The sequence below is a fragment of the Papio anubis genome, chromosome 3 (genome assembly GCF_008728515.1).
Source record: "Papio anubis isolate 15944 chromosome 3, Panubis1.0, whole genome shotgun sequence".
Lineage (NCBI taxonomy): Eukaryota > Metazoa > Chordata > Mammalia > Primates > Cercopithecidae > Papio > Papio anubis.
Genome location: NC_044978.1, coordinates 118,695,395 through 118,722,209, shown reverse-complemented (window position 1 = coordinate 118,722,209; position 26,815 = coordinate 118,695,395). Strand labels below are relative to the sequence as shown.

At 40.0% G+C, this 26,815-nt stretch overlaps 1 protein-coding gene and 1 long non-coding RNA gene across 2 annotated transcripts in view; both read right to left on the bottom strand.

The window, feature by feature from the left end:
- PARM1 (prostate androgen-regulated mucin-like protein 1) overlaps positions 1-26,523 on the bottom strand; it is a 108,402-nt gene extending 81,879 nt beyond the window's left edge. The window contains exon 1 of the mRNA XM_003898756.5: positions 26,250-26,523. Coding sequence (XP_003898805.1) covers positions 26,250-26,292 — 43 coding nt within the window. The 5' untranslated portion in view covers positions 26,293-26,523. The remainder of the gene's footprint in view (positions 1-26,249) is intronic.
- Positions 1,120-9,089, bottom strand: LOC108585940. Its single transcript, XR_001902546.3, has 2 exons — positions 7,829-9,089; positions 1,120-5,961 (listed from the first exon to the last, which is right to left on the bottom strand). It is a non-coding gene; the product is annotated as an uncharacterized LOC108585940 (long non-coding RNA).
- Positions 26,524-26,815: the final 292 nt, after the last annotated feature.

Genomic DNA, 26,815 nt, shown 5'->3' with positions numbered 1-26,815 from the left:
ATAATTGTTCGTGTATTTACCTTTATTGAGATCTTTATTATTTATTCACATGTCTTCAAATTACTGCCTAGTGTTCTTTCATTTCAACCAAAAGGACTTCTTTCAGCATTTCTTTAGGGCCGGTCTAGTGGTAAAACACTTTTTCAGGTTTTGTTTTTCAGGAAATGTCTTAATTTTTCCTTCTCTTTTGAAAGCCAGTTTTGACAGATACAGGATGTTTGGTTGACAGGTTTGTTTGTGTGTTTTCTTTCAGCACTTTGTATATATCAGCCCTCTGCTTTCTGGCCTCTAAAGTTTAGAATGAAAAATATGCTGATAATCTTATTGAGGATCCCTTATATGTGACAAGTTGCTTCTCCCTTGCTGCTTTCAAGGTTCTCTCTTTGTCTTTGTCTTTCAACAGTCTGATTATAATGTGCTTTGGTGTGAGTCTCTTTGAGTCCATTTTAGTTACAGTTTGTTGAGCTTCTTGAATGTTTATATTCATGTCTTTCATCAAATTTGGAAAGTTTTCAGTCATTATTTCTTTGAATAATCTGGCTTCCCTTTTTTCTATCCCTCTTCTCCTTCCAAGACTTTCATTATGTGTATATTTGTCTGCTCGATGATATTCCACAGATTCTTTACACTCTGCTCACTTTTCTTTGATATTTTTTTCTGTTTTCTCCAGAATTGACAATTTCCATTGTCCTATCTTCAAGTTCACAGATTCTTCAGTCTGCTGAAATCTGTCTTTGAATCTTACTGGCAAATTTTTTATTTCAGTTATTGTACTTTACAGCTCCAGAACTGCCTTTTGGTTTTGTTTTAGTTTTTTTTCTCTCTTTATTAATCTTTCTGTTTTGTTCATACATTGTTTCCTTGACTTTCTCCACATCATTTTTCAGGTTTTTGAGCATCTTTAAGACAGTTGTTTTAAAGTCTTTGTACCACAGATCTTCCATTGGGTATTTTTTAGGTATGTTCCTATTGGGTTATTTTTCCTTTTGAATGGGCCACACATACTTTCCTACGTTTTTGTGTCTTGTGATTTTTGTTGTTGTTGAATGCTGGACTTTTGAATATAATAATGTAGTGATTTTGGAAATTAGATTCTTCCCCTTCCCCAGGGTTTGCTAATTGTTTTTTTTTTTTTTTTTTTTTTTTAATTGCTATAGGCTGTGTCAGTGCTGGCGATAAGCCCAACATGTAAACTTAAGGTCTTCTCAGTTAGTTTTTAAGACTGTGTCCTTCCCTGGGCATATGTTGTGACTTTCTAAATGCCCCATATACGTGGTTGTTTTTAGAAGTCTTAGACTTTAAATGTCTGTCTTCCAAAAGAGGAAGAAGAGAAAAATAAAGTGGGAGGAGGAGAAGAAAAAATAAAATAAAAGTGCACTGGTCCTTTAGATCTTATGAAATTTGCTTTAGCCAAAGGGAGAAGGGCTTGCAACAGTGAAGAAAGGGTTGCAACAATGGCTTCCTCCTATATGTGTGTACCTCAAAGATTAGACACAGCAATCAGCAATCAGAATATATATCTCCAGTTTTTGTAGGATTCCTTTTGCTCACCCTGGCACCTACAAACTGCCTGCAAGTTACATATGAAACATGTGCACAACTGCCTGCCATGGGGCTGGAAAATGAATAGCTGCTGCCATGCTGCAAGCTGAAATTAACCAAAATTTACTATTACCAATCATTTCCCTGGAAGTTACAATCATTCTAATAGATTCCAGAATTCCAAAATAGACCAGACAGATTCTGCAACTGCAATTTTGTTTAGATGGGGAAACTGGTGCTTCCTATTCTGCCATATTCCCATAGCGCTCTGATCAATCCTTCTTAACCGATGACTCTGCTAAATGGTTTGATCATCCTAATTTCTTAATGATGAATAATCAGAACTTATGTTTTGTAAATGCTAAAAAAGATCAATGTTTTTGTTGACACAAGTTTAATACTTAGGCAAAGTAACAAAAATTAATAATAGTATAACAACAAAAAGAACAAAACACTAGTTATGAAAATAATGGTGCTGAGAATTTTGTAATAAATGAGCTGCTGCTGATACAAAATGTTCCCATGAGCAGGAGCTAAAATATCTATCAGTGAGTTATGGATTACTTGGGATTTACTGGATGTAGCATGCATATTATATTATTAAAAAAAGAAGTAGAAATGAACATGGTGAGGGGAGGAAAGGTGGCTGAGTGGAACATCAGAACCCATGATGCATTTGCAACAGACACTTTCTAAGGTGGAAAGAATAATCCAACCAGACTTCAGAATAATGAGAACTTTGCCTAGGATGCAAGAAGAGCTGCTGGGTTCTAGCACCAGGTTTGTCATTAGTTATGCAACCCTGTGCAAATCAATTTCCCTCTGAGAAACATTTGTAAAATGGTGATGGGGGGAGGATAAGAGCTTTATATCAATTTCTAAAGTCTTTTACAGATAAAACATCTTATGATTTTATAAACCTAGATCTCTAGTGTCTAATACAACAGCCACTAAGATGCATGGCTATTTAAATTAAATAAAATGAAAACTTCAGTTCCTCAATTGCACTAGCCATATTTCAAATGCTCAGTAGTCAGACACAGTAGTCAGATAATGACTAAGTTGGACAACACTGATAGAGAACATTTTCATCATTACAGAGAGTTTTGTATTGGATAGCCCTATTCCAGATCTTTTCCTTTAAAAAGACTCTTGAGAAGCCTAATGTGGACATTATTTATGTTCTTAGATAGTGCTATTGATTTTATTATAAAAATTGACTATTGCTACTAAAAATACTACAAAGAGTTGGCATTTATTGAGCATGACCATGTGCTAGAATTGTCCAGAGGGGTATTTTGACTTAATCCTCATAACTCTTGGAGATAGGAACTATTATTAGGCCCATTTCACAAATGAGAAAAACAAGATTCAGAGTGACTTAGTAAGTTCTTCAGAGCCACATTCTAGAAATGGCAGTGCTAGGGCTTAATCCCGTTAAGTCTCATTTCTCAGAGTACCAGATATTTCACTTTGGCCCCAACCTTGGTCTCTGGTCTTACTGTCCTATGGCCGAGCCTCATAAATTCCTCACAATCTTTCTTGTGGACACTGGACCTTTCTATATACTTTGTCAGAGTACTCCTCTACCCCCCACTTTTCATTTTCTTTGCTTGGCAAGTTCCTATTTATCCTTTAAAAAGTAACTCAAATATTACTTCTTCATCAAGTAAAATAGTCACCCAGTCTGCTTTGGGTTTCTGTTATATCCCATTCATACCTCCAGCACAGAGCCTACCAGGCTGCCTTATAGTCTCAGAACACATGTCTGGTCCCCTACCAGACTGTTAGTACATTAAAGATGAAGGTTATGCCTTAATTATTTTTGTATATCCCTAGTTCAAGGAAAGTGCTGAGTCAAGGTTAGCTGAATAAAAATATCAAAATATCTTCCTAGGATTAAGCGTCATCACCCTTTTCAACCACTCTGGTTTATATAGATGCTTTCCATTATTCTTGGAACATGCAGTTTTAGATTGTTATCTGTAAGCAGAGAGCTCCAGCACCTTCATGCCAGGAGCAAGGTATAAATAAATAAATAAATAATCATTATTTCTGAGATAAGTAGTTATTCCCAAGCCTCTCTATGAGTAGTTGTCTGTCATTTACAGGCAAGAAAATATTGCCATTCCCTACCAATTCTCATGAAGTTCTGTTCACATTTCCTACCATGCACCAGGCATGGGCAGCACTCTGGGCTACCTGCCTGCAATAAGAGGCCATTTGGAATACTGCAGGCCTATTAAGGTGCAGCTTGGCCATTGTCTACCTTCAACCCCTCCCTGAAGTGACACACACTGTAGCTGCTTAAGGAAGGAATATTAAAGTTGTGCACAAAGGTCTTGGTGCACAGTTAAGAAGACACCTGGCAACCCCACACACTCTCCCAGGGTGCAGAACAGCACCACCCCATTCCCTGCCTGCAGCTCTTTACTCTAGATAAGTGACAGAAGAACAAAATGTTGTTCTGGTTCTCCTTGTCTTCTAATGTCATAGAGGCACCTCTATATTGAATCATCTCTTTGCTTCTGCATCTTAGAAAAAGCTGAGGTAGGCCCAGATCTTTAAAAAGAACAAAAACCCCTAATCAATCAAGCTAGCAAACAAACAAATCAAACAACAAAATCAGAGCTATTACCAGAACAAAGTGTAGGGAGAGAAATACTATTCATCCAAGACTGTTGTTGATAAATTAATCTCTTATAATCCAGCAGTCTTAAAAGGTATGCTTACTGATCTTATTTTACAGATGGAGACATTAAAGCCCACATAAGAAGTGCTGAGTAATAGAAAGAACATGAATTTATTGGCAGAAACACCTGAGTTCAAATGTGGGTGTCAGTAACTCTGTGGCTTTGGACAAATTATTAAACCTCATTAAATCTCTGTTTTCTCATCTGGAGATTGAAACCAGTAGTACCAACTTTCCCGGGCTGGTACAGAGTAGAAATTAAAATGTCTGTAAAGTGCCTAACACAATGGTTGACACCTTATTAGATTTAATAAATGTTCGTTCCCTCTTCCCTTGCCCACTATATGGCAGAGATGTAATTCAAAAGCAGGGAGGTGGGTCTCCAAACCCAAGTTCCTGGCACATCTGTAATGAGAACTTGTCTGAGTTGCTCCTCCACCACTCTGGTGATACAATCAGATTGGCTGAACTTGAATGATTCTTTCCTTTATAGTGGCAAACCACTATTAATTTATGTATTCAGCCCAGATGTAAATCTTATAGAAGTCAAAATCAAAATATATAAATCATGCATCTCCCAGTGCATTCTAATGTGCCTGCAGTACAGCCTGATCATAAAAATATATACCAGCTACTTAAAGTCATAGACCTACTCGGAAAAAAAGCTTAACATTGGCAAAAGATTATAGAGTAATTACTGGGCTTCAGGTTCTAGGGAATTCGCAAAAAGCCAATAAGACATAGGGAACACCAATAGCCTTTCTTGTGCTAAATCTCTCCCACAGTCCCCCTGTTTTGAATCAGGCCATGTCATCCCCTGGAAAGAAAAGAAATACAAGTTCACAAAAATTGGTCTTGTAAAAAGTTGCAAGCTGCATTTACAACGGGGAAGATTTCAGTCTCAGTTGTTTTCTTGCTGTTCATAGATACATTTGTCCTTTGTTTGGTATGGAGAAAGATTCTGAACTTTCAGAAAAAACTTTCAAATCTAGACTCCAGAAAATGTAGTTTATCTTACTATGGCATTTATTTTGCAGACAGTTCCCTCTCCAACACATGAGTCTATACAAATGGTCTCACCTGGCAACATATTTCCCAGCCCATGCACCCCTCCCCTATCCCTGATGCCCTAAGGACACTGCAGACACAGCTGTGGGTGCAATGAAAAAGTGCAAACTTGGAGTAATGAGATCAGCATCAAGTTCTAGGTCTGCACTTTTCTCTCTGACTTTGTACATGTCACCTCAATTCTATGAGTCTTGACTTTTGTCATCTCTATAATGGGGACATTAGCTGACTACCAAGAGCTTTTGATGACTGAGTGTTCCACCTGAAAGCTCTGTAAAAGAAATCACATTGTGTTATATAAATTTTTAAAATCAGAATTTAGAGAGCAGAAACTGAAGAACTGTATGTTCAGCTGGTATTTTCCATTTTTAAATTAAAATTCATACTTGCTACTAGTCTGATTTCTTTTGAATTAGTTTTTTTTTCTTTTTGAGGTCTAAACTTTGGAGACCTTTGCATACATAAGTAGCTTCCAAAATACTGAGCTTTGTGCATTAAAATGTAAGTTTTATGATACTCTACATAATGGACTGTAATGGGAAAAGCACCAGACCAGGAAACCAAAACTGACTCCTGTGTTTACTGACATACCTGAACATTCTGCCCCTCCATTTCTTCATCTGTAACTTGAGAGGACAATGTCTTTCTTCAAGGGTGATCTGAGGGTGAGATGAATTTATGCAAGAGTCATCTATGTGATGGAAGCTATGGCCACAAAAAACTAAAGCCAATACTAGAATATCCTGAGAAGCCTTATGAATTTTCAAAGAAAGGCTACATCACTTAACAGTTAAGTTAATCACAGAATGAATGTTAGATATTCTTAAACTTACTAGGGGCACAAAGTTCAGGTCTTGGATAAAATTTATGGATCATCCAAGAAAAAATGCAAATAAGTACATACACATAATGTTTTATACAATTTCGGGTGTTTTGTGGGCTTTCTGTTGCTAATTTGTGGTTCATTTATGTTTAGATAGACCTCAGGTTAAGAATCCGTTTCAGATCATAAAGAAAAGCAGACACTAATGATCATCTCATTTCATCCTCTTATTTAACAGATGATAACTGGAGGTATGGAGCTTATCAGTGACCTTACCACTGCTAAATATAGCTTTAATGAGTTTTTTTTTTCATTTTTCAAAATCTGCAGCCTACATTATATAGAGTAAGCTTAGTTATTTGGAATATGTTCATTAGCAGAACATTTCATTTATCCTCCCTGTTAAATCAAAATAAACTTATGCATATCTTATACATTTTCAACAATATAAATGGAATTTGTATCTTGAAATGATGTCGTATGGCAAGAAAGCACAGACTGAATTAATCTAGTGCTCCTTTTAAAGCCAAGTTGCCAAACACTTTTAGAAAGAAACTTTATCCACCATGGCTTAAGCCTAAATTCCTAGGTGAATTATGATCTGTTAATCAGGTTTCCTGAATTTACACAGCTCCCAGATAATTGCCTAGGTTCTGCCAAATTCCTCATTAAAAAGAAAAATCAAGTGTTACTGAAGTCTGATGCTAAGAAAAATGCAGTTTTATAACAATAAGATCAAGAAAATGCATAAACAATATAATTTGCACATTTAGAAGCCTTGGTGAAGAGGGCCAACATTCTCATTGCAGATAGGATTTGAGACCTATTACTTTTCCACTGTCATTGAAACCAGCAGAAATTGCTCTCCCACAGGTGCAGGATTGATTGGTGTTTTCTTAACATGATGCGGCACGATGCTAGAATAGGCCATCAGCATCATAAGTGAAAAGAAAACGAGCAGGTAGAATCACTGAGTGTACAGCAAGATTCAAGCTACACTTTGCTATCTCTATAATTTCAAAACAGCAGTATTTTTTTGTTGGGCATTGTGAGTCAAACACAGGTCAAGTTTACATTGTTAGAAACCTTGCAGTAAGTGCTCAGCAAAGAACACAGGCACACTTTCAAATCCTAGGTGTCATTCTTGGTAAAATTGGAACAGAATAGACATGGCTTAAGAAGGAAGATAAATGTCATCATTTTTACTAGTAAAGACTTAGTGAAGTATCAACGGGCACATGTCAATGAACCTTGCTTCTCCAGTTCAAGTTTTCTGTGCCCTCCTAGAAACACCAAAACCCAACATTGATTAAGTAAAAGAAAAATTGGGTCTATTCCCTAAATTCCTGTCCCTGAACACACCATCTCAGAAGGCTTTTGGTTCTTCCTGGGTAGTTCTTGCTGAAATAGTGAATTTTCTCTTCTCACTAACTTAAGAATAATTTACTGTGGATATCAAGCCTTACAGCTTTAGAAGATTTATTCCATATCTACTCTTAGTTTTTGCTTCAGGTGCCGTGTAATGTCTTAAGCTGCAGTACATGTCACCTTTGGAGAGGAGGTTGTGAGGTGGCCAGGCCAGCCAAGATAGAGTCTGTAGTCTCCAAATCACTCAGCTTGACTTGCCAAGAGAGACAGGCCACTTCACCAGGCGTGACCCACTTCCCTTCCTCTTCCTGGGGTTGGAGCCCAAGCTGGCTCACCTGTTTCCCTCAGTCAGATGTCTCTGGAGAGGCCAGGATGTTCTCAGATGTCAGTGGTGGTGGGGATCGCTTTTCAAACTTTAATGTTTCTTGTCAGTTCTTTCATTCTGGAAGAATTATCATAAAGTACAATCTTCCATGGAAAAGTTTGGTCATCCAAAGCATGTGCCCCAAACGAGATATATGAGCTGGTTGACCTGTTCACCTCTTACATAACCTCAGATTTCCTGATTAAGTCCTTTAATCTTAATTGTTTTAGAAAAAGATTCAAAGCTTCTAAAGCTCTTTACTCCTACCCTCCTGGGCACCAATGTTTGGTCCCAGGCTGTCTTGCCACATTGCTTTAGCAAAACAATGATTTTCCCTGGAATTTTAAAAATATAATGAGGCTGTTCTCTTGCTTTGTAACTTTTTATCTCAGCATGAACTCAGTTCTCATCAAGGAGCTTTGTTTGCAGCATCAGAGCTTTAATTTTTTTTATTCCTTAAATAATAACTCTCAGCAATAAAGGCTTTAGACAGCAGACCTCTCATTTTTTCTTAGAATATTTCTCTTGCCTATATAAGCAGAACTATTTAAGTAGTTAAATCTCCTATAAGGGAAATTACATTTTTTTACAGAGGAAGAAGTTTCAAATATTGATTTTCACTATGACATATAAGGAAAGCTGTGATTCCAAAAGAACATGAAATAGGTAGCTACAGAGCCAAACAAATGTCCCTGCTTACCTAATAAACATTGTAGTTACTAATCAGAAGAAATGGATGTATATGATTATGGCTCTTCAATATACAGACTATCTTATTTTTGTGGGGAGGGAAAGTGAATTTTAGATGCTCCAGAAAATGGATTAATCTATTTAATATTAATTTTCTCTTAAGAAATTATTTCAATGCTATTTGGTCTCCTTTTAAAGACTTCTAATTACTTTAGTAAGGAATGAAGCAGGTAAGGAAAGAGGAAAACATATATCTCACTCATGAATATATGCATATACACATTTTGCATATGCACACACATAAACACACACTTTTCACATTGGCGAACAGAAAACCACTGTCCTAGAAGGTCACATTTTCTATATTTTTTAGTGAAAGATTCTTGTGACTTCTTATGTTCCCATATCCAGTAATACTTACACAGAACTGAGAAGATACTTTTAATGGTGTTGGGAAAACTGGCTAGCCATATGTAGAAAACTGAAACTGGACCCCTTCCTTACACCTTACACAAAAATTAACTCAAGATGGATTAAAGACTTAAATGTAAGACCTACAACCATAAAAACCCTAGAAGAAAACCCAGGCAATACCATTCAGGACATAGGCACGGGCAAAGACCTCATGGTTAAAACACCAAAAGCAATGGCAACAGAAGCCAAAATTGACTAACTGGATCTAATTAAACAAAAGAGCTTCTGCACAGCAAAAGAAACTATCATCGGACTGAACAGGCAACTTATTGAATTGGAGAAAATTTTTGCAATCTATCCATCTGACAAAGGACTAATATCCAGAAACTACGAGGAACTTAAACAAATTTACAAGAAAAAAACAAACAACCCCATTAAAAAGTGGGCAAAGGATATGAACAGATACTTCTCAAAAGAAGACATTTATGTGGCCAACAAACATATGAAAATAAGCTCATCATTACTGGTCATTGGAGAAATGCAAATCAAAACCACAATTAGATACCAACTCATGCCAGTTAGAATGGCGATCATTAAAAAGTCAGGAAACAACAGATGCTGGAGAGGATATGGAAAAACAGGAACGCTTTTACACTGTTGGTGGGAGTGTAAATTAGTTCAACTATTGTGGAAGACAGTGTGGCAATTCCTCAAGGATCTAGAACTAGAAATACCATTTGACCCAGAAAGCCCATTACTGGGTATATAGCCAGAGGATTATAACTTATTCTACTATAAAGACACATGCACATGTATGTTTATTACAGCACTATTCACAATAGCAAAGACTTGGAATCAACCCAAATGTCCATCCATGACAGACTGAATAAAGAAAATGTGGCACATATACACCATGGAATACTATGCAGCCTTAAAAAAGGATGAGTTCATGTCCTTTTGCAGGGACATGGAGGAAGCTGGAAGCCATCATCCTCAGCAAACTAACACCAGAACAGTAAACAAAACACCGCATGTTCTCACTCATAAGTGGGAGTTGAACAATGAGAACACATGGACACAGGCAGGGGAACATCACACATGGGGGCCTGTCAGGGAGTGGGGGACTAGGGGAGGGATAGCATTAGAAGAAATACCTAATATAGATGACGGGTTGATGGATGCAGCAAACCAGCATGGCACATGTATTATAATGCCTTTGCTTTCTCCTTCCTTCCTTCCTTCCTTCCACCACTCCTCCTCCTCCTCCTCCTCCTCCTCCTCCTTCTTATTCCTCTTCTTCTTCCTCTCTCTCTCTCTTTCTCTTTCTTTTTGACAAGGTCTCACTGTGTCTCCCAGGCTGGAGTGCAGTGGCATGATCTTGGGTCACTGCAACCTCCACCTCCTGGGTTCAAGCAATTCTCCTGCCTCAGCCTCCCGAGTACCTGGGATTACAGGCACCTGCCACCATGCCTGGCTAACTTTTTGTATTTTTAGTAGAGACAGGGTTTCACTATGTTGGCCAGGCTGGTCTCGAACTTCTGACCTTGTGATCTGCCCACCTTAGCCTCCCCAAATGCTGGGATTACAAGCATGAGCCATGGCGCATGGCCTATAATGCCCTTTCAAATTCCATTTGCTGACGTGTAATCACAGGAAACCGGCCAGCTGGATCTCCTGGAACCTGTCATCTCTCCCGTGTTTCCTCTGTGTCTTTTTGATGTCTAGTGCATTCACCATGCCTCTCACTGTGCAATTTCTGATCCAAGTGGTGTTGCAGGTTCCAGCCTACTTCCTTCTTCCCTATAAGATGTATTTGTCTTATAGGCCACTCACCCAGGGCCTTCCTTTTCTACACGCCAGTACATGGTAATGGATAATAACTTTCAACTACTCTAAGTTAATGTGTTACTTCTCTCAGACATCATAAAGCCTTTAAATCTTAACTCCCAAGGAAAGGAATGCTGGTGAACAAGCATGAAGAGGCTTTGGAGGTCCTGAAGTCAAGGGACTAACATTTACATGAGATTTTTAGTTAAGTTCTTTCACTAACTAGCTGTGAGACCTGGGAGTCCACATTTTGAGCCTCAGTTTCTGTAGTTCAATTTGACAAGCACAGAGCACTTACCACATATGTGCTCATACCTGGGAGGAAGGGACATGAAGCTGAGACATGATCTCTGTTCTCTAAAAGCTGAAAGACTAGTAGGGCTGACATGTGAAGAACACAGGGAAAAATTTGAGCCTGCAAAATGAAGAGACTTTTGGTTGGCAGAGAATGGAGGACTGTGGCATTCTAGAATGAGGAAATGGCATGAGCAAAGGCAGAGAGACCTGAAAGTGTCCAGCAGTCTTCTTGGGGAAGACTTTCCAAACAAGAATGACCTCTGCTTCTCTGGCCTTTCACATCATGATAAGAGGCACCTCCCTTGTTTTGTTCCACCTCTAGTTCAGATCCCAAGTCACTTGCTAAACACTGTGGACTTGTTTTGCAAGCAATTAGGGGGTCTAGAGGACTTGTTTCAAAACTTCTTATAATGGAAGAACGTAATCATCTGCAAAGTAGGAGAGAAGAGTATAATGAATCCCCATGTTCCTTTCAGTCAGTTTCAGCAATTATTAACTCACAGTCATTTTTCCTCTAATATTCCCACTCCCATATTATTTTGAAGTAAATCCCAAGCATCATAGCATTTCTTCTATAAACAAAATAGTATGTATCTCTAAAAGATAAGGGCTGTTGAAAACATAAGGGTTATATTATCATATTGAAAATATTAACAATACCTTGATGTTATCATATATCTAGTCAGTGTTGAAATTCACAATTGTCTCATAAATGTCATCATTTATTTTTACAGTTTTGGTTTGATTCAGGATCCAAATAGGTTCATAATTGTGATTGGCTACTATGTCTCTTAAGTCTCTTTCTTGACTATAAATTCCTCCTATCTCTGTCAATCTTTCTCTCAATCTCTTTTTTTTTCCTTGCAACTTATTTATTGAAGAAACTTGGTTATTTTTCCCATAGAGTTTTCCACAGTCTGGAGTTTGCTGATATCATCCCCACAGTGTGATTTAACATCTTCCCCAGGCCTCTGTATTTCCTGTGACTTTATTGTTGGAAGTAGAAGCTTGATCAGATGTAGGTTTCTTTCAATTTGGCAAGACTGCTTCATAGGGGATGGTGCATTCCTCCATTAGGAGATGTAGTACCTGAGAGCATCATACTCCATGGTGGTGGCAGTCACTGATGATTAGTACCCAAGCCCACTAACTCAGTAGGTCATACAATATGGTGATATTCTATTTTTTTCATGCCTTCTTCATTTATTAGCTGGAATAATCCTATAGAGAAAATTATCCCATCATCTAATATTTGGTCACTCAATGGTACACTTCATAAAATAAAGGCAGGCTTAGGTAAATAAATCAATAAGATACTTGATTTTTTTTTCTAGTCATCTATTATGTATTCAAAATAATGTGTTGCTTATTAGCATTCTCCAATGAAGGTCAATGAATTTTGTATTATTATTGTTTTGTTTTTGGTATTACTGTGAACTTACGAGTTTAAACGTATTTAATGTGTTTCAATCTATTACAATTATAATCATCATCAATGCTCTAATTGTCCCACCTTTGGCCAGTTGGTGCCTCATTAAGTGGTTTTGAGTCCTTCTGAGAGGATCCTAGTATTCTTTGAGAATATGTTTACTATCTGGTCTAACAAGATATTCCAGATTCATCTTACGTATTTCCTAACCCAGACCTGGAATTAGCCACTTCTCCAAGGAACCTTCATTCTTTTTAGCGGAAATAAAATTTACAAACCATAATCTGAGCACCTATAAGATTATCCTCTTTCTTTGGAAAAGAGCAGGCAATTTGGCATGGCCTAAATGAATCCCAAGACTGGCAAGAGACTGTGGGAGGAAAAGGGGTGACCGTTTAGGAGTTACTGATAAGAGATGATAAGGCTCTCAAACAAGGCTGTGGGGATGGGGAAGAGAAGCAGAGTTGGCAAAAATTCTGGAGGCTACATTTATGCAAGAGAATTTAGCAACTGATTTGGTAGTTCAAGCGAATGGGGCAGAGGTGGGTAAAAAGTAGAGACCTGGGTTCAACGTCCAGTCCAGTTCTATTACTTATCTACTGTGTGATCTGTGGCTCATTACTTGACTTCTGAACCTCAGTGACCTGAACAGCAAAATGGGAATAACCTACTTTCTAGGGTGCTGAGAGGATTAGATGAAGTGGCAGATGAAATGAATGTAGCACAATGTGTGATACCTAGCAAAACTAAAAATTTTAAAATGTGACACTCCCGAATATCTAGTTTTATCTATAATGTGAGAGGTTGGCCTAGATCACCCCTAAAACTTCCAGTCAGTTCTGCTCCGGCTCTCTCCCCAGTCACACCTGTGCTGCTCTCTGATAATGTCATAGAATATTAATAATGTATCCTCCAGCGTAATTTGCCTACACCACATTTTATCGATTATTTTATTGAAAAGATTATATAACAAATTTAACGTTGCCAAAAGAAAAATAAATTGCATATTCTTGTGAGGGCTGTTTTTCTTTTTTCTTTTTTTTTTTTTTTGAGACAGAGTCTCGCTCTGTCACCCAGGCTGGAGTGCAGTGGCAGGATCTCAGCTCACTGCAAGCTCCGCCTCCTGGGTTTACGCCATTCTCCTGCCTCAGCCTCCCGAGTAGCTGGGACTACAGGCGTCCGCCACCTCGCCCGGCTAGTTTATTTTTGTATTTTTTAGTAGAGATGGGGTTTCACCATGTTAGCCAGGATGGTCTCGATCTCCTGACCTCGTGATCCGCCGGTCTCGGCCTCCCAAAGTGCTGGGATTACAGGCTTGAGCCACCGCGCCCGGCCTGTTTTTCTTTTTTGATATCTGTATTGGCCACTTTCATTTTAGAAGAGCTCAGAATAATGTTTTAAGAAATTGCTCCCATATATGATGAAGAGAGGAGACCTAAAAAACTAACAAAGTATATTAAATACTGATCAGTTAGGACAGAGTCCCTTAAAATACTATGCAAGATGGTTGTCCTGATCAATGACTTACGCAGCATCTGGTTTTAGAAAATGGGATATTTCTTTAAGTCAATTCCTTCCCAGAACCTTCTCTGACCATTACATCAGTGATGCCCGGTAAACGTTTTTGAGGTTATTTGCTTCTCTAAAATCTTATTTTTGAGGGCTCCAGCAGAATGAATTTTGAATCAAGATTTTAAACATCAAAATAGCCATCTAGCAGTCACTATAACCACATTAACTGTTGCTAAAGAGGGATTAACAATATTCATAATATCTCTACTTTTAAAATTGTAAAGGGAGTACAAACTGTTTTTTGAAAGTTCAGAGAATGAAAGAGAGAGGGAGAGAAAGTAAAAGTGACCCAAGGTTCACTTATCAGATACCACTGTATCCTTCTAAACCCTTTCTCCACAGGCACACACAATGCACATTTAATTTTGTAGTTTGCTTTTCCAATGTACTGCGAAATATAAAGCTACAATATATTATGTCAATATATTATATTCATTTTTGCATGTCAGTACATCATGGACCATTTCATTATTTTAAGCAGTTGCCTAATATTGCCCAGTATGAATGCTGAATTTATGTTGGTTGATCTAACCAGCACATTATTGTTAGACATTTACATTGTTTCTAACTTATTTTTATTAAAAACAGTTCTTAACCCAAACAGGCAAACAAACAGGACTTTGAATCAGGTATGGGTAGGTGACAGATACATTCTTATCTATTTCTGTGTAATGTGGCTTTAAAAAAGCGTTATAAAACAAGAGACAGCTGTTTCTTATGACATTAATTTTTTTTTTAACCAAAATCTTGGCTGTAAATTTCTGAATCTCAAAAACCACACTTTCCTCTTTTCTGTTACCCCTCCAATCTGAAACTCTATTCTCAGTGATGGAACCATTTTCACTTCCTGAGCAGCCACACTTGTCTTTGAGATTGGAGGCATTGAAAGCCTGCCTGCTCTTGCTGATGTGCAATTCTTTTCCTTCTGGTGAGAAATTAGGCCCTGCTTTTCATTTCACTTGGAGAACATGGTGACTCTCATGGGAGAAGAGGTGGGGCCATGGTCACCTGTCCTCCAGCGCCACAAGCACAAGACCAGACACAGCTCCCTGCTGGGCCTCCAGCACAGGTCAGAGCTACTCTCTGGGAACACACCTCTGTTTACAGTCAGGGCTGCTGACATCAAGATGGCTGAGAGCCTGCCCTTCTCAAGAATGGACAAATGGACATATCATGGAACAAGCAAAGCAAATATTTTAAATAAACACAAAGTGTCATCCTCTTCTTTGGTTTGTTTATAGGTTGCTCTTCGAGTTGATATAATCTTAAATTTTACCATGATTACTAAGGCTGCAAGGCAAGCATGTTATTTTTTAAGCTCATATTCTTTTTGTCAGCCAAAAAATAATTAAACATTCTTATTTTGAGTAAGTCAGTGTGTACCACGAGGATCTGTTTCATGATGAAGCTGGGGGATATGCCAACCTTGGGGACTTTAACACCAGCCACATCAAGAGGTGTCAGCCCTGCTGGGTAGATGACAAGTGCTTCCTTCTCCAACCTTGGCTAAGGTACAGGTTTTATTTGAGGCAAGACTTCTGCATCCCTTCTATCCATTGCTTAGTATAAAACACAATTCATATTTCAGAATAACCAAAGACGGTAGCCCAGGGTCTCTAAGGTCAACAAAGCTCCCATTCTGTTCTTGAGCTTATTAGTGACTAACTTATAACTTTACCACTCATCATCTTAATTTACTTAAATTTCTCAGACTTAACTGGGTAACTTTCAATCGTGCTTCCCTTAGACTCAAATCACTTTTCATCACCAGGTTATTTTTAGTTATTTGGAATTCTCAAAAATGCTCAAATGGTGAAGGTATCTTTATCTTCCCTAGCTGAGCTCAAAGGTGACATTTTCTTAATTGTCCAGGGAGTTTATAAAGTTTCAGCTATTTTTAAATGATGTCTATGGCACCAAATAAAGCTTACATTTTAAGAAGAAGAATTTTGTGTGTGTATAGCTCAAAAATAGCTGATTTTCAAAGTTTAGCTTCTGTAATCCTCAATGAAGACTAAAGGCCTGACTCATTTTTTTTTTAAAGCTTTTTGGAAGCACTAGACATAAGCACCTGATAGTAAGCAAGTTTGCCAATGTCTCATTTTTGGGTCATTTAAGGCAAAATCTGAATTAAGTCTTCATTTTGCCAGCCCTCAGAAATGTATTTTAATCATCCAATTCAACAAATAGATTTTTAGTATCCTCATGTGCCCACACAGTGTTCTAACACAGTGGGATACCATAGCAAACAAGAGGGACAAAAATCTCTGTCCTCCTAGAGCTATGTTTTAGTGAGGCGTAAGGAGGGATGGAGGGAGATAGACTTTAAAGAAAAAGTAGAGGCAAGAGTCAGATAAGGGGCACCAGGAATATGGTGTTGGCAAGTGGAACAGACTACAATTTTAAGAGGTCGGTCAGGGTTAAGTCTCATTGAGAAGGTGACATTTGACAAAAGTTTTAAGGAAGTGAGGGAATTAGTCATGTGGGTATCTGGAGAAAGTACATTCCAGACAGAGGACTTGGCTACTATGTGCTACTAGGTAGTCCTGTGGCTGGTGCAGAGTGAGCAAAGAAGAGTGTAGAAGATCCGATTCAAGAACCAACGAAGCCCCAGCTCATGGAGGTCTTGATGGTCACTCTAAGGGTTTTGGCTTTTACTCTAAAAACAATAAGGAGCCATTACAGGACTCTGAACAGAGCAGTGACTGACATAGTTCCAATGAATTCGCTGTTGCTATGCTATGCAGAAAACAGACCTGAGAGGGGAGGGGTGAAAGCAAGTAGATCTGAGAGGAGGCCACTGCAGTGCTCTTAGAGAAAGATAGTAGTAGCTTGAACCAGAGTGGGAGAAACTGAGGTGGCAAAACGTGGTTGGATTCTGTACATATTTTAAAACAAGAGCAGACAGACTTTCTTGAAGGTTGGGATGAGGAGTGTTGAGAGAAAAAGAGGACTCAAGGATGACTCATGATTTTCAGTCTGAGCAGCTAGAAAGGTGGCATTTCCATTCACTGATATGGAGAAGGCTTTAGGTAAGCCCCTTAGGGGAAGAAAGTCTAGGAGCTCAGTTTTGGACATGTTGAGTTTGAGATGACTATTAGATATTCAACTACTGATTTCCTTTTGACTAAGTCAAAATTTATCATCCTCAAAGAATGTAAATTCCCTGAGGGCAGTTTTGTCTTTGTTCATTAATGTATATCCAGAGCCTTGGACAGGGTTTAGCACATGTCGATTCTCAACTAAAAGTAAACTGAATGAAAATTTACAAAGCACACACTATGTTTCTTGCTCTGTTCTACATGCTGGGGATACAACAGTGGAAAAAAACCCCACCATCATTTCTGTTCTCATGCACTTTACAATCTCGTAGTGGGAGACAGAGAAAGCAAATGAAGTAAAATAAAATAAATCCTTTTCCTGTTGGTGTACGTACTCGATGGAGACTGGTTGAATGTCTACTCCCATGGCACTCTATGTCTATTGTCATAACCCTACAAGGAAGGAAACTGAGAGCACAGAGTTGGCATTGCTTGCTGGTCTATCTTACTCTAAAGCCTCTGTTACCACACCATATTGCTTCTCATATAAAATAACACAAATCCCTTCATCACCTGATAAATATCAGGGCTATGTTTCTCTTCGTATGAGCATCTAAAGGAGAGTCTTCTCATAATCAGTTTGTTTTTGAAGAGCAGTTCTAGGAAGGATGCCTGGAAGTAGGCAACCCTAGACCACTTTGCCCTCCTTAGCTGAGTCAAACCATGTAGCTGCTTTCATCTTTACACCACAGGGCATTTTCTTATTCTTCACTCCCTTTCATGATGCCAAAGTTACCTTAATTACCCACCATAAAGTCTAACACATCATTTCATCTGAAAGGCTCACTTTGTAACTTTTCACAGAACTAAGGAGGCATACTAAAACAAATATTATATTCATATAAATTTGAAGAGGTATCCCTTATTCCTTTAAAAATGAAATCAAATGAATTTTTCATATCTAGAAGTAGCATCTAGTGTTGGTTTGAGACTTAGTACTCCAAAATAATTTTAATCCTCCTCCCCCCCTGATTCAGCCATTTGATGTTTTCTTGGTCTCATGAAACATTATGCCCCCAACTTCTCCTCCGTAATCTGTGCAGAAATTCTGAAACAGCCACTGCCCCTTCCTACTGCGCATTTCTTACCATGTTTCTGCATGTAATTTGATATCACACTTCCTGCCCCCAGCAACATTTCCTATCATGTAAATGATGAATATTTTTTCTTCTGGTCTGACCTATCTGACTAGGTCTCCAAAAAGGAGACTATCTGGGCTCTCCTCCTGAATGTCATTTCCATCAACATTGTAATTTTTAAGATAAAACCTCCAGGGTTCCCCACTAGTTGAATGTGGTAAAAGTGTATGTCTTGATGTTGCCTTTCAGGCAGCAATGCTCATTAATAGCAAGAATTCCCATGATCAGTAGAGTGTGTGATCTACCAATAACTTGCCTCTTTTCAAGGCCAAGAAAGACATCTTCAATCCACCAGATTTTCTTTAGGACCCTCTGATGAACAAGTGGCAGTGAGGTCACCTCATGTTGTAATTCTGAGATACACTGAAATCCTTTCCTAATATGACACATTACATTAACTTAATAGAATGACTGGGATCTTAAACATCGTCCTAAATACATATAGTCAGTGCATTGTAACTAACATACTAAATAAACAGATCGCCTTTAACCTTTACAATAATTGTTACTGTTCTTCCTGAAGAATCCAATTACAGTACAAAGCAAGAGTCCTACAGTATGGAGTGTTCTAACAATCAAATAATGGTCAACACTAGTTAGTTATGGTATCTATCTGCTGTCTATCTGTGGGATCATGCTATGGCTTCAATATTTGCATTCTGAAAAAATTCATATGTTGAAATCCTAGTCTCCAAGGTAAAGATGGTATTAGGAGGTGGAGACTTTAGGAAGTGATTAGACCATGAGGGTGGTGCCTTATAAAAGAGGCCCCAGAGGGGTGCCTTACCCCTTCCACCACATGAGGAGGACACAGCTAATGAACCAGAAAGATAGCCCCCTTCAGACACAGAACCTGCAGATGCCCTGATCTTGGACTTCCCAGTCTCTAGAACTGTAAGAAATAAATATTGTTTATAAGCCTCCCTGTTTATGGTGTTTTGTTATAGTGGCCTGGACGAACTAAGACAGATCACAAAAGCTTTTCCAACAAAACTAAAACCATGTCATAAAGGATAGAGGACCAATAACTATCCATTATAGATACAATAGTGGGTGAATGAACTCTGTAAGTAATGAAGTTATGCTTGTATACTACCCCTGGTAAAAATATCACAACGTAAAAGGTAACGTGTATTTTGTTAACTTCGTATTAGGAAATATAAGGTGTTCTAACCTCTGGGAAGTCTGAATGGTAGCTCCAAGTTTATAATCATGGCCAAAACAACAACAACAAAAAACAAATAAACAAAACCCTCTGTCATCTAATTCCTTTCATGTTCAACACCTGCACTGAAGTTCCCAGATCCTTATTTCCTTGTTCATTGAAAAGAAAATCAAATGTTGGAATTTGAAATGTAAGTGGAAGATGTTATCATCAAAGGTGTATTCCACCACTCACCTTATTTTGTATTGAATAGACATGTTTTCTAAATATCACACCTGGTAATTTATCTTAATATTTTTTCCACTTAACAGTAAGGTATTCACAGATTTTTGCCTTAGGTATAAAAGGTACAAATATCCACCACAGTTCAATTGATCAAAGGATTTTTTTAAACATCTGTCTTAAAATTCTATCTAATATGTTGCTTCAGGCTCTATATAGCCACAGCTTGCAAGTGATACCAATAGACTTACCCAGCAGGGATTATGTAAACCTTATATAATTAATATTTGTGAGACTTCTTAAGATCCTGGCACAAAAGACAGCACTGAAATTCAAAGTTTTCAGTTTTAATCATAACTTTCCTTTTAAATTAAATGCCAGTTAGAGTCCGGAAGGCTTCCAGTCCCAGCCCCTATAGCAAGACCATTGCTACCATTAAAAATATACTTTTTTATATAAAGGAAGAGTCAAAAGGGGTTAAAGTCATTTAGGGAGGCCATATAAATCCCATCAATGTTCAGAAATACACAGTTAATGGATATATAATCAGAATCAAAATATCTCATTGGTGTGAGTGCTGCCTCGAAATCCTAATCCATATAGTTGCTAACCCAGAGAGCTGCTCTTAAATCTCCATGTTTTCCCATGAACAGATTATTTCTAATGAAATGGTGCAGGGTAACTAAAGCCCCATGAGGCAGGCTTCAAAATAAAGCTAATCCTGTATCAAAGTCTCTGCATAAATGAACTGCAGATGAAAGGCCAAAAGTATGGTTGGCAGTTAAAATACAAGACAACCAGTTGAATTTGAATTTAAGATAAACAACAAAGAAAGATTTGGTCTAAGTACGTCCCAAATATTGCATGGACGTACTCAGAATTCACTGTTCATGCCGGGCGCGGTGGCTCAAGCCTGTAATCCCAGCACTTTGGGAGGCCGAGACGGGCGGATCACGAGGTCAGGAGATCAAGACCATCCTGGCTAACACGGTGAAACCCCATCTCTACTAAAAAATACAAAAAAAACTAGCCGGGCGAGGTGGCGGACGCCTGTAGTCCCAGCTACTCGGGAGGCTGAGGCAGGAGAATGGCGTAAACCCGGGAGGCGGAGCTTGCAGTGAGCTGAGATCCGGCCACTGCACTCCAGCCTGGGCGACAGAGCCAGACTCCCTCTCAAAAAAAAAAAAAAAAAAAAAAAAAAAAAGAATTCACTGTTCATTTTACATTCAAATTTGACCGGACAACCTTTGTTTTTTATTTGCTAAATTCGGCAATACTAGCCAAAGGAAAATTAAGACTATTTTCAATTGACACTATACCATCCTGTACCAATGAAAAGCACAGATGAGATGAATTCTATAACTGTCTATTTCATTTTAATGATTTCTATTACTTACCCAATGGCAAAGTTCCCAACATGTATAAGCCATGTTAAAACAGGTGAAAGAAATTGGTTATGCTGGTGTAAAGGGTTGTGAGGAACATTTAAAGATTCACACATCAGAAAATACAATGTTACATCAACCCTGTCATTTAAATAATTTAAGCTGTAACTAAAAAAATAAATGTTATGAACTACATACACAAATCAGTCTTACTGAATAGTTGCCCGGCTTGCACATTAACTAGATGACAACCTATTAGCTCTGTATGTCTAAGTAAAAAGCAAACATTGGATAAAGCAGACATTCACTATCTGCCTACCTTTTCTCAGAATTACCACGTCTTCTACATAAAACATGAATTTTTCCAAGAAACTGCTTCACTTGATATCTTATGAACAAGACAAATAAGTTTGATTTCTAAACTAATGTGCCCAATTTTAGTGATAGATACTTCTTTTGGAAGCAAACAGTCTTAACTGCTATTTCAGGATTCCTTCATTTAGATTTAAGACAGTCAAATTCGTTTTGAAAACACTTAAAAAATGTTGTTGTCCATTGCTTCCGGTGCGGTGCTATAACCCCCTTAGGGTAAATTACTGCTTAAGAAAGTCTGCTTAAACAGTATAATATTTGGCCAATGTTTTTCTCATAAAAACCCAAGCACAATTAGACTGGGGTCAAATGCTGAAGTTAAATTAGAGATGCGGAAATTATTGAGGATTGCCATTGTTTTGGAGCGTTCGGACAAAATGACCTGTCTTTTCCTAAGTTGTTAATCTGAATTATCTCAAGTTTGTAGCTCTGGGGAACTGACCTTTGAGGTTTAGCTGAGTTGAGTTTTTGAAACACACCAGTTTGCAAAAGTTTCTATGGAAGAAATAAAAGTCCTTGATGAGACTTTACATCTATTTGTTACTGAGAATTTTTTGGACTCTTGTGCTAAATCTGAGTTGGCACATTATTAACCTTTTCAAATTAGGCATTTAGTAGGCTCAGCTGAATATTTTCTTAATTTGCACATTGGTTTGCTGGAACAGCTGGCACTGCACTGGAATATTAGTTGAGATCTTTGATTTACATAGTCCAAGTACAAACATATAAACGCTGCTTTTGGAGAGAATGACCTAATTAGTGCAGAATATAGTACACTTCATTAATAAGAATAATAGCAACAACAACAGCTAACACGTATTGAGCATTTGCTATGTCTCCAGCACTGTATACCTATAGGTATATTCAGTTATTGAACACTTTCAATAACTCCAATTTTTTATTCTCCAAATTTTGTAGATAAGAAAATGCAGAGTGGTTAATGTACTTGCCCTCAATCACACAATTAGTAAGTAGTAAAGCTTAGATTTTTACCTAGGCAATCTAGCTGCAGAATCTATGCACCTACCATCTTGAAACACTACCTCTGTAAATGCATCAGTTCACAACAAAGAGAACAACAAAGAGTGTTCATGCACCTTTTCAGGTCAGTTTTCATGTGAAGGAAATGTCCCATCTTTGACTGTGACCAAAGATTTCAGGGGAATAGGAGTTTTCAGGCTAAGGAATGCAAGTGACTGTTCACAACCACCCCCAACAAACCATAATCAACCTTCCTGTTCCTTTAAATGTGTGCACAATTTTGTGCATTTTAATATATGTGTGATAAGGCTACTAAGCTGACATATATCAAGTACAGAGTCATAAATCTGCAGGGTGAAGTCAGTCTTCCTTCAAGGATAAGGACATTCTAGGTGTTAGTTACCTGGAGAAGAGGTACCTACCAGAACCAGAACACAAATAGGATCCCTAGCTGTGTGGCAGACTGGGAATCTAGCTCTCTGGTGATCTACATCTTAATCACTAAGGGACTAATATGTCTGCGCAGGGTGGCTGGGTAATGGGTGGAAGGTCCTGAGAGGAGACAGGGGCAAACAGAGCAGATCCAGTGCAGGAGAAATAGGACCATGAGGTTTGTGTCTCTCTTACCTAGTGTCTTTCCTTTTTGTCCTTCTTGAGTATTCAGAAAATGCCTTTGAAAGTTCTAATATATCTCATACTTCACGGAGGGAGTTTTTAAATAAATAGGGCCATGAAAAACTTGAATGTAACAACCATGGTGGCAAGAACAAAGAAAGAGAATCCAGATGGGGAGCAGGAGAGGGATAAAGGTGGAAGCTACCAGGGGCCTGCCATTCTCGTTCCCTTCTTGGTTTTGGGGACAAACGTTGGAGGTTCTGGTTTGTATTTTAATCTGGAATCAGTAGTGCAATATGCCTTATACTGGCATAAGAAGTGTTTGATAATGGTTTATACAATAGACATGCTAGTTTTCTACTATAATCAACCTTGAGAGAACTGAAGACCATCTAAGATTTCTCTCTCCTTTTAGAAATACAAATGAGGCTGGGCACAGTGGTTCACATCTGTAATCTCCGTACTTTGGGAGACCAAGGTGGGAGGATCACTTACATTCAGGAGATCAAGACCAACCTGGGCAACATAGGAATACCCCTCATATCTACCAAAAAATAAAAACAATTAAAAAAAGCTATTTATGGTGGTGTGAACCTGTAGTCCCAGCTACTCGGAAGCTTGAGGTGAGAGGATGGGGAGGCCGAGGTTGCAGTGGAGCTGGAATCGCGCCATTGCACTCCAGTCTGGGTGACAGAGCTAGGCCCTTTCTCCATAAATATATAAATATGTTTATATATACCCGAGTGAATAAATGTGGAGATCTACCCTTGCTGGCTTGTTGACAATGCACACATATTTGCAAGTGTCCATTATATGTGCTGGAGGAAATATGTATATTTTGAGAGGATTTGTTGAGCCAAAAAATAAGCCCCTGCGTAACGCTTTTCCTGGCTCAAGAAAGTATCACCTTAAGAATTTTACAGAAATATTTTTGAAGCCTATAGCTTGAAGGGGAAAAAGAGAAGGAAACAAAAAAGAAATAAGGCCTGGTGAAAGTAACTAGAGGTTTGCTAGGGAGTTCTGGGATAAGCCCCCAAAACACATGTGCCACTTCCACTTCAAGAGTCCTCATCTCGTTCTTCTTTACCAACACGTCTATTTTTTTCTTTAAAAACTATATTTTACATTTTGAAAACACCTTAAAATTAAGGTGCAAAGAATCTCATGAGGTATTTATGCCAATTTTCATATTTTTTTCATGAAATTTATTGCAAAGTAGCTCTAACAACAAACTGATGTCTTAAAGAGATTCCTTCAGAGGCACAAACTTCAGCGGGAATGCAGCGTCCATTAGCTTCATCATTGTCCGCTTGGGATATGCACATCGAAACATAACTAGGGAAATGAGGCAGTATGTCTTCCTGAGTCTCGAGCCTCACAGCTGGAAGGCTGTGACTATCTGGAATCTGATCCTAATTAGTGCATGGGGGTAGGTTTGGTGCTCAGCCGGTCCCTGGCCCACCAGTCTCCTCACTCTGGTGGTGGGTCAAGGGTGATATTCCTCCCGCAATAGCGGAGTTAAATTAAAAAAAAAAAAAAAAAAGCGTCTTGGGGGGGGGGGTGGGGAAGCTACAATACACTGCTTGTTCGAGTTAATCCCGGTTTTGACAACTGCCAGAGCTGTTCAAAAAAGGAAATGATTAAATAAATAAGACAAACCACTAAATCAAATTAGCAATGAACCCCTCTACTGACTCACTCAAGGGTTTCTGAACCTCAAGAAAAGATTTTTGAGTGAGGAGAAGTAAAGGTACCTTTCGTGTCATTACGTAAGCATCTCCTGCTTTAAGGATTACGGGAATTACCACCGGCAGCCAGCCAGGAGCTCCGCTGCCTATTACACCTGCCTGACCCAGGCTCTCTGAGCCCAGCCAGAGGCTGGGCAGCCAAAGCCCAGCGGTTCGGGAACTGTCCGCGGACGCGTCTCCAAACCGTGCCGAGATACCAGCGCGAAAGAGGTTTTCTCAGATGGATGTTCAGTAAGTAGAGAAAATACGCTATAGTTTCAAATTGGGAAACTTTTCCTTATAACTGCATTACCCATTGTGAGCTGCCAGGAAACCTCTAGCTTCTTTTCAAGGGATTGCGACGACCCGTGTCCACAATTGCAGGAACCCGACGAACTCAGAGGGAGGAAATACAGACTCAAGCATGAGTAGAATCGGTTTGCGCTATGTGACTTTGGTTCACATTTAACTGAAAATGCCAGTGGCCGCGCAGTCGGGCTACCTTTTCCACCAGCACCATATCCACAGCCAGTTGTCCCTTTGCGGGAGACATTTTCTGGAAAAAATGAGTACCTGAACTCCAGATTCAAAGCGTCTTTCTGAATCTCTCCCCGGTCCCCGCCAAGCCGAGCTCAGTCGTCTGGCTCCCCTTTTCCCCATCCCCGCTGCCAGAGGTCGCCGCCGTCTGTGGTCTCGAAACCCGAGAGTGGCTCCTAGGAAGCCTTTCAGAGGTGGTGCAGGGGGAGGGGAGAGGATGCTAGTTTAGCTAAGTTAATAGCTTCTTCCATGAGATACGTTTTTGGGGAGCTCTGGGGCAGAAGGTAGCCTTGCAACCCCCAGTGACGACTGCGAGCCTGACCAAGGCAGGGCCGCTGCTGTTAGTGCCACATCATCCTAAGCGTAACTAGGAATGGACGCCGGAGATCAGAGACCGCCAAGACTCCAGAAAGCAAACCTGCCCCGCCAGGCGCGCAGCCGCTGCTGAAGCCTTCCCAGATGCGAACCTCCCACCCCCACTTCCCCGGTTTTTTCATCCCTTCCAGTGCTGAACCGCAACAAGAAGTCTGGTCCCGTACTCTGGCAGAGTGCGCTCCGAAACCCTGGTGAAGAAAGAGAAGCCTTGAGGCGCAGTCCGTGTTGCCCACCCTGGGCTCGAACGTGCAGCTCAGCCAGCCACCTGTTCCACAAAGCTGGAGTTTGAGCGGGTGCGGGCGCGGGCTGCGGCAGGAAGGACCCCATCGTCCCCTCCCTCTGCACGGTTCGGGACGGCCAAAGGCGCACATCACCTCAAATCTAAGTGCGCACACACCTGCGCACTCAACCCGGAGACTCGCACCACTCGAGGCGCCGGCGCGCGGCGACTAGCTGCCGGGTCTCCTAGCTTCAGCCCCGACCCCGCGCTCGCCACTGGGGCCCACCCCGCGACCTGCCCTTCCGGGAGGATGGCGCCAATTACCTGACGTTAAGATGCAAAGAGCGAAGAGAGTCTTGCAGACCATGGTAGCCTGGTGTTTGGTGCCAAGCCCGGAGCGGGCGGCAGGGAGTTTGCGGACTGACAGAGCGCAATGGGCGCCGGTAGTGACTCCTCTGCCGGGTGGGCTGCGGTGGGAGCCAGGAGGCGCGGACAGCTACAGTGGAAGGCGCGAGGCAGACGAGGCGAACGCAGCCCAGCTCCGTCAGCTGCGTGCCCTCCAGTGCTCCGCGCGCTTCTGCTCCATCCCAGCCGCCCGAGCCCGGGGCCGCCTCCGCCGCCGCCGCCGCCGCCGCTGCTGCCGCGCCTGCCGCTGCCAAACCCCTCCCACCCGGGCCCCGCGGCAATGACAGGGCCACCCCCTGGCCTTCCAGCTCTCAGCCCTCAGGTCCCGAGAGCCCCGGCCCAGAGCGGCCTCTGCTGGACAGTCAGGACGCGAGACCCTGGATTCGGTAAATGTTTGCAGCACCTTGCACTGTGCTGGGAACTAGGGATACAAAGAAGTGTGAGCACATCTCTGTCCTTAGGAATCTAGCTCAGCTTTTCTTACA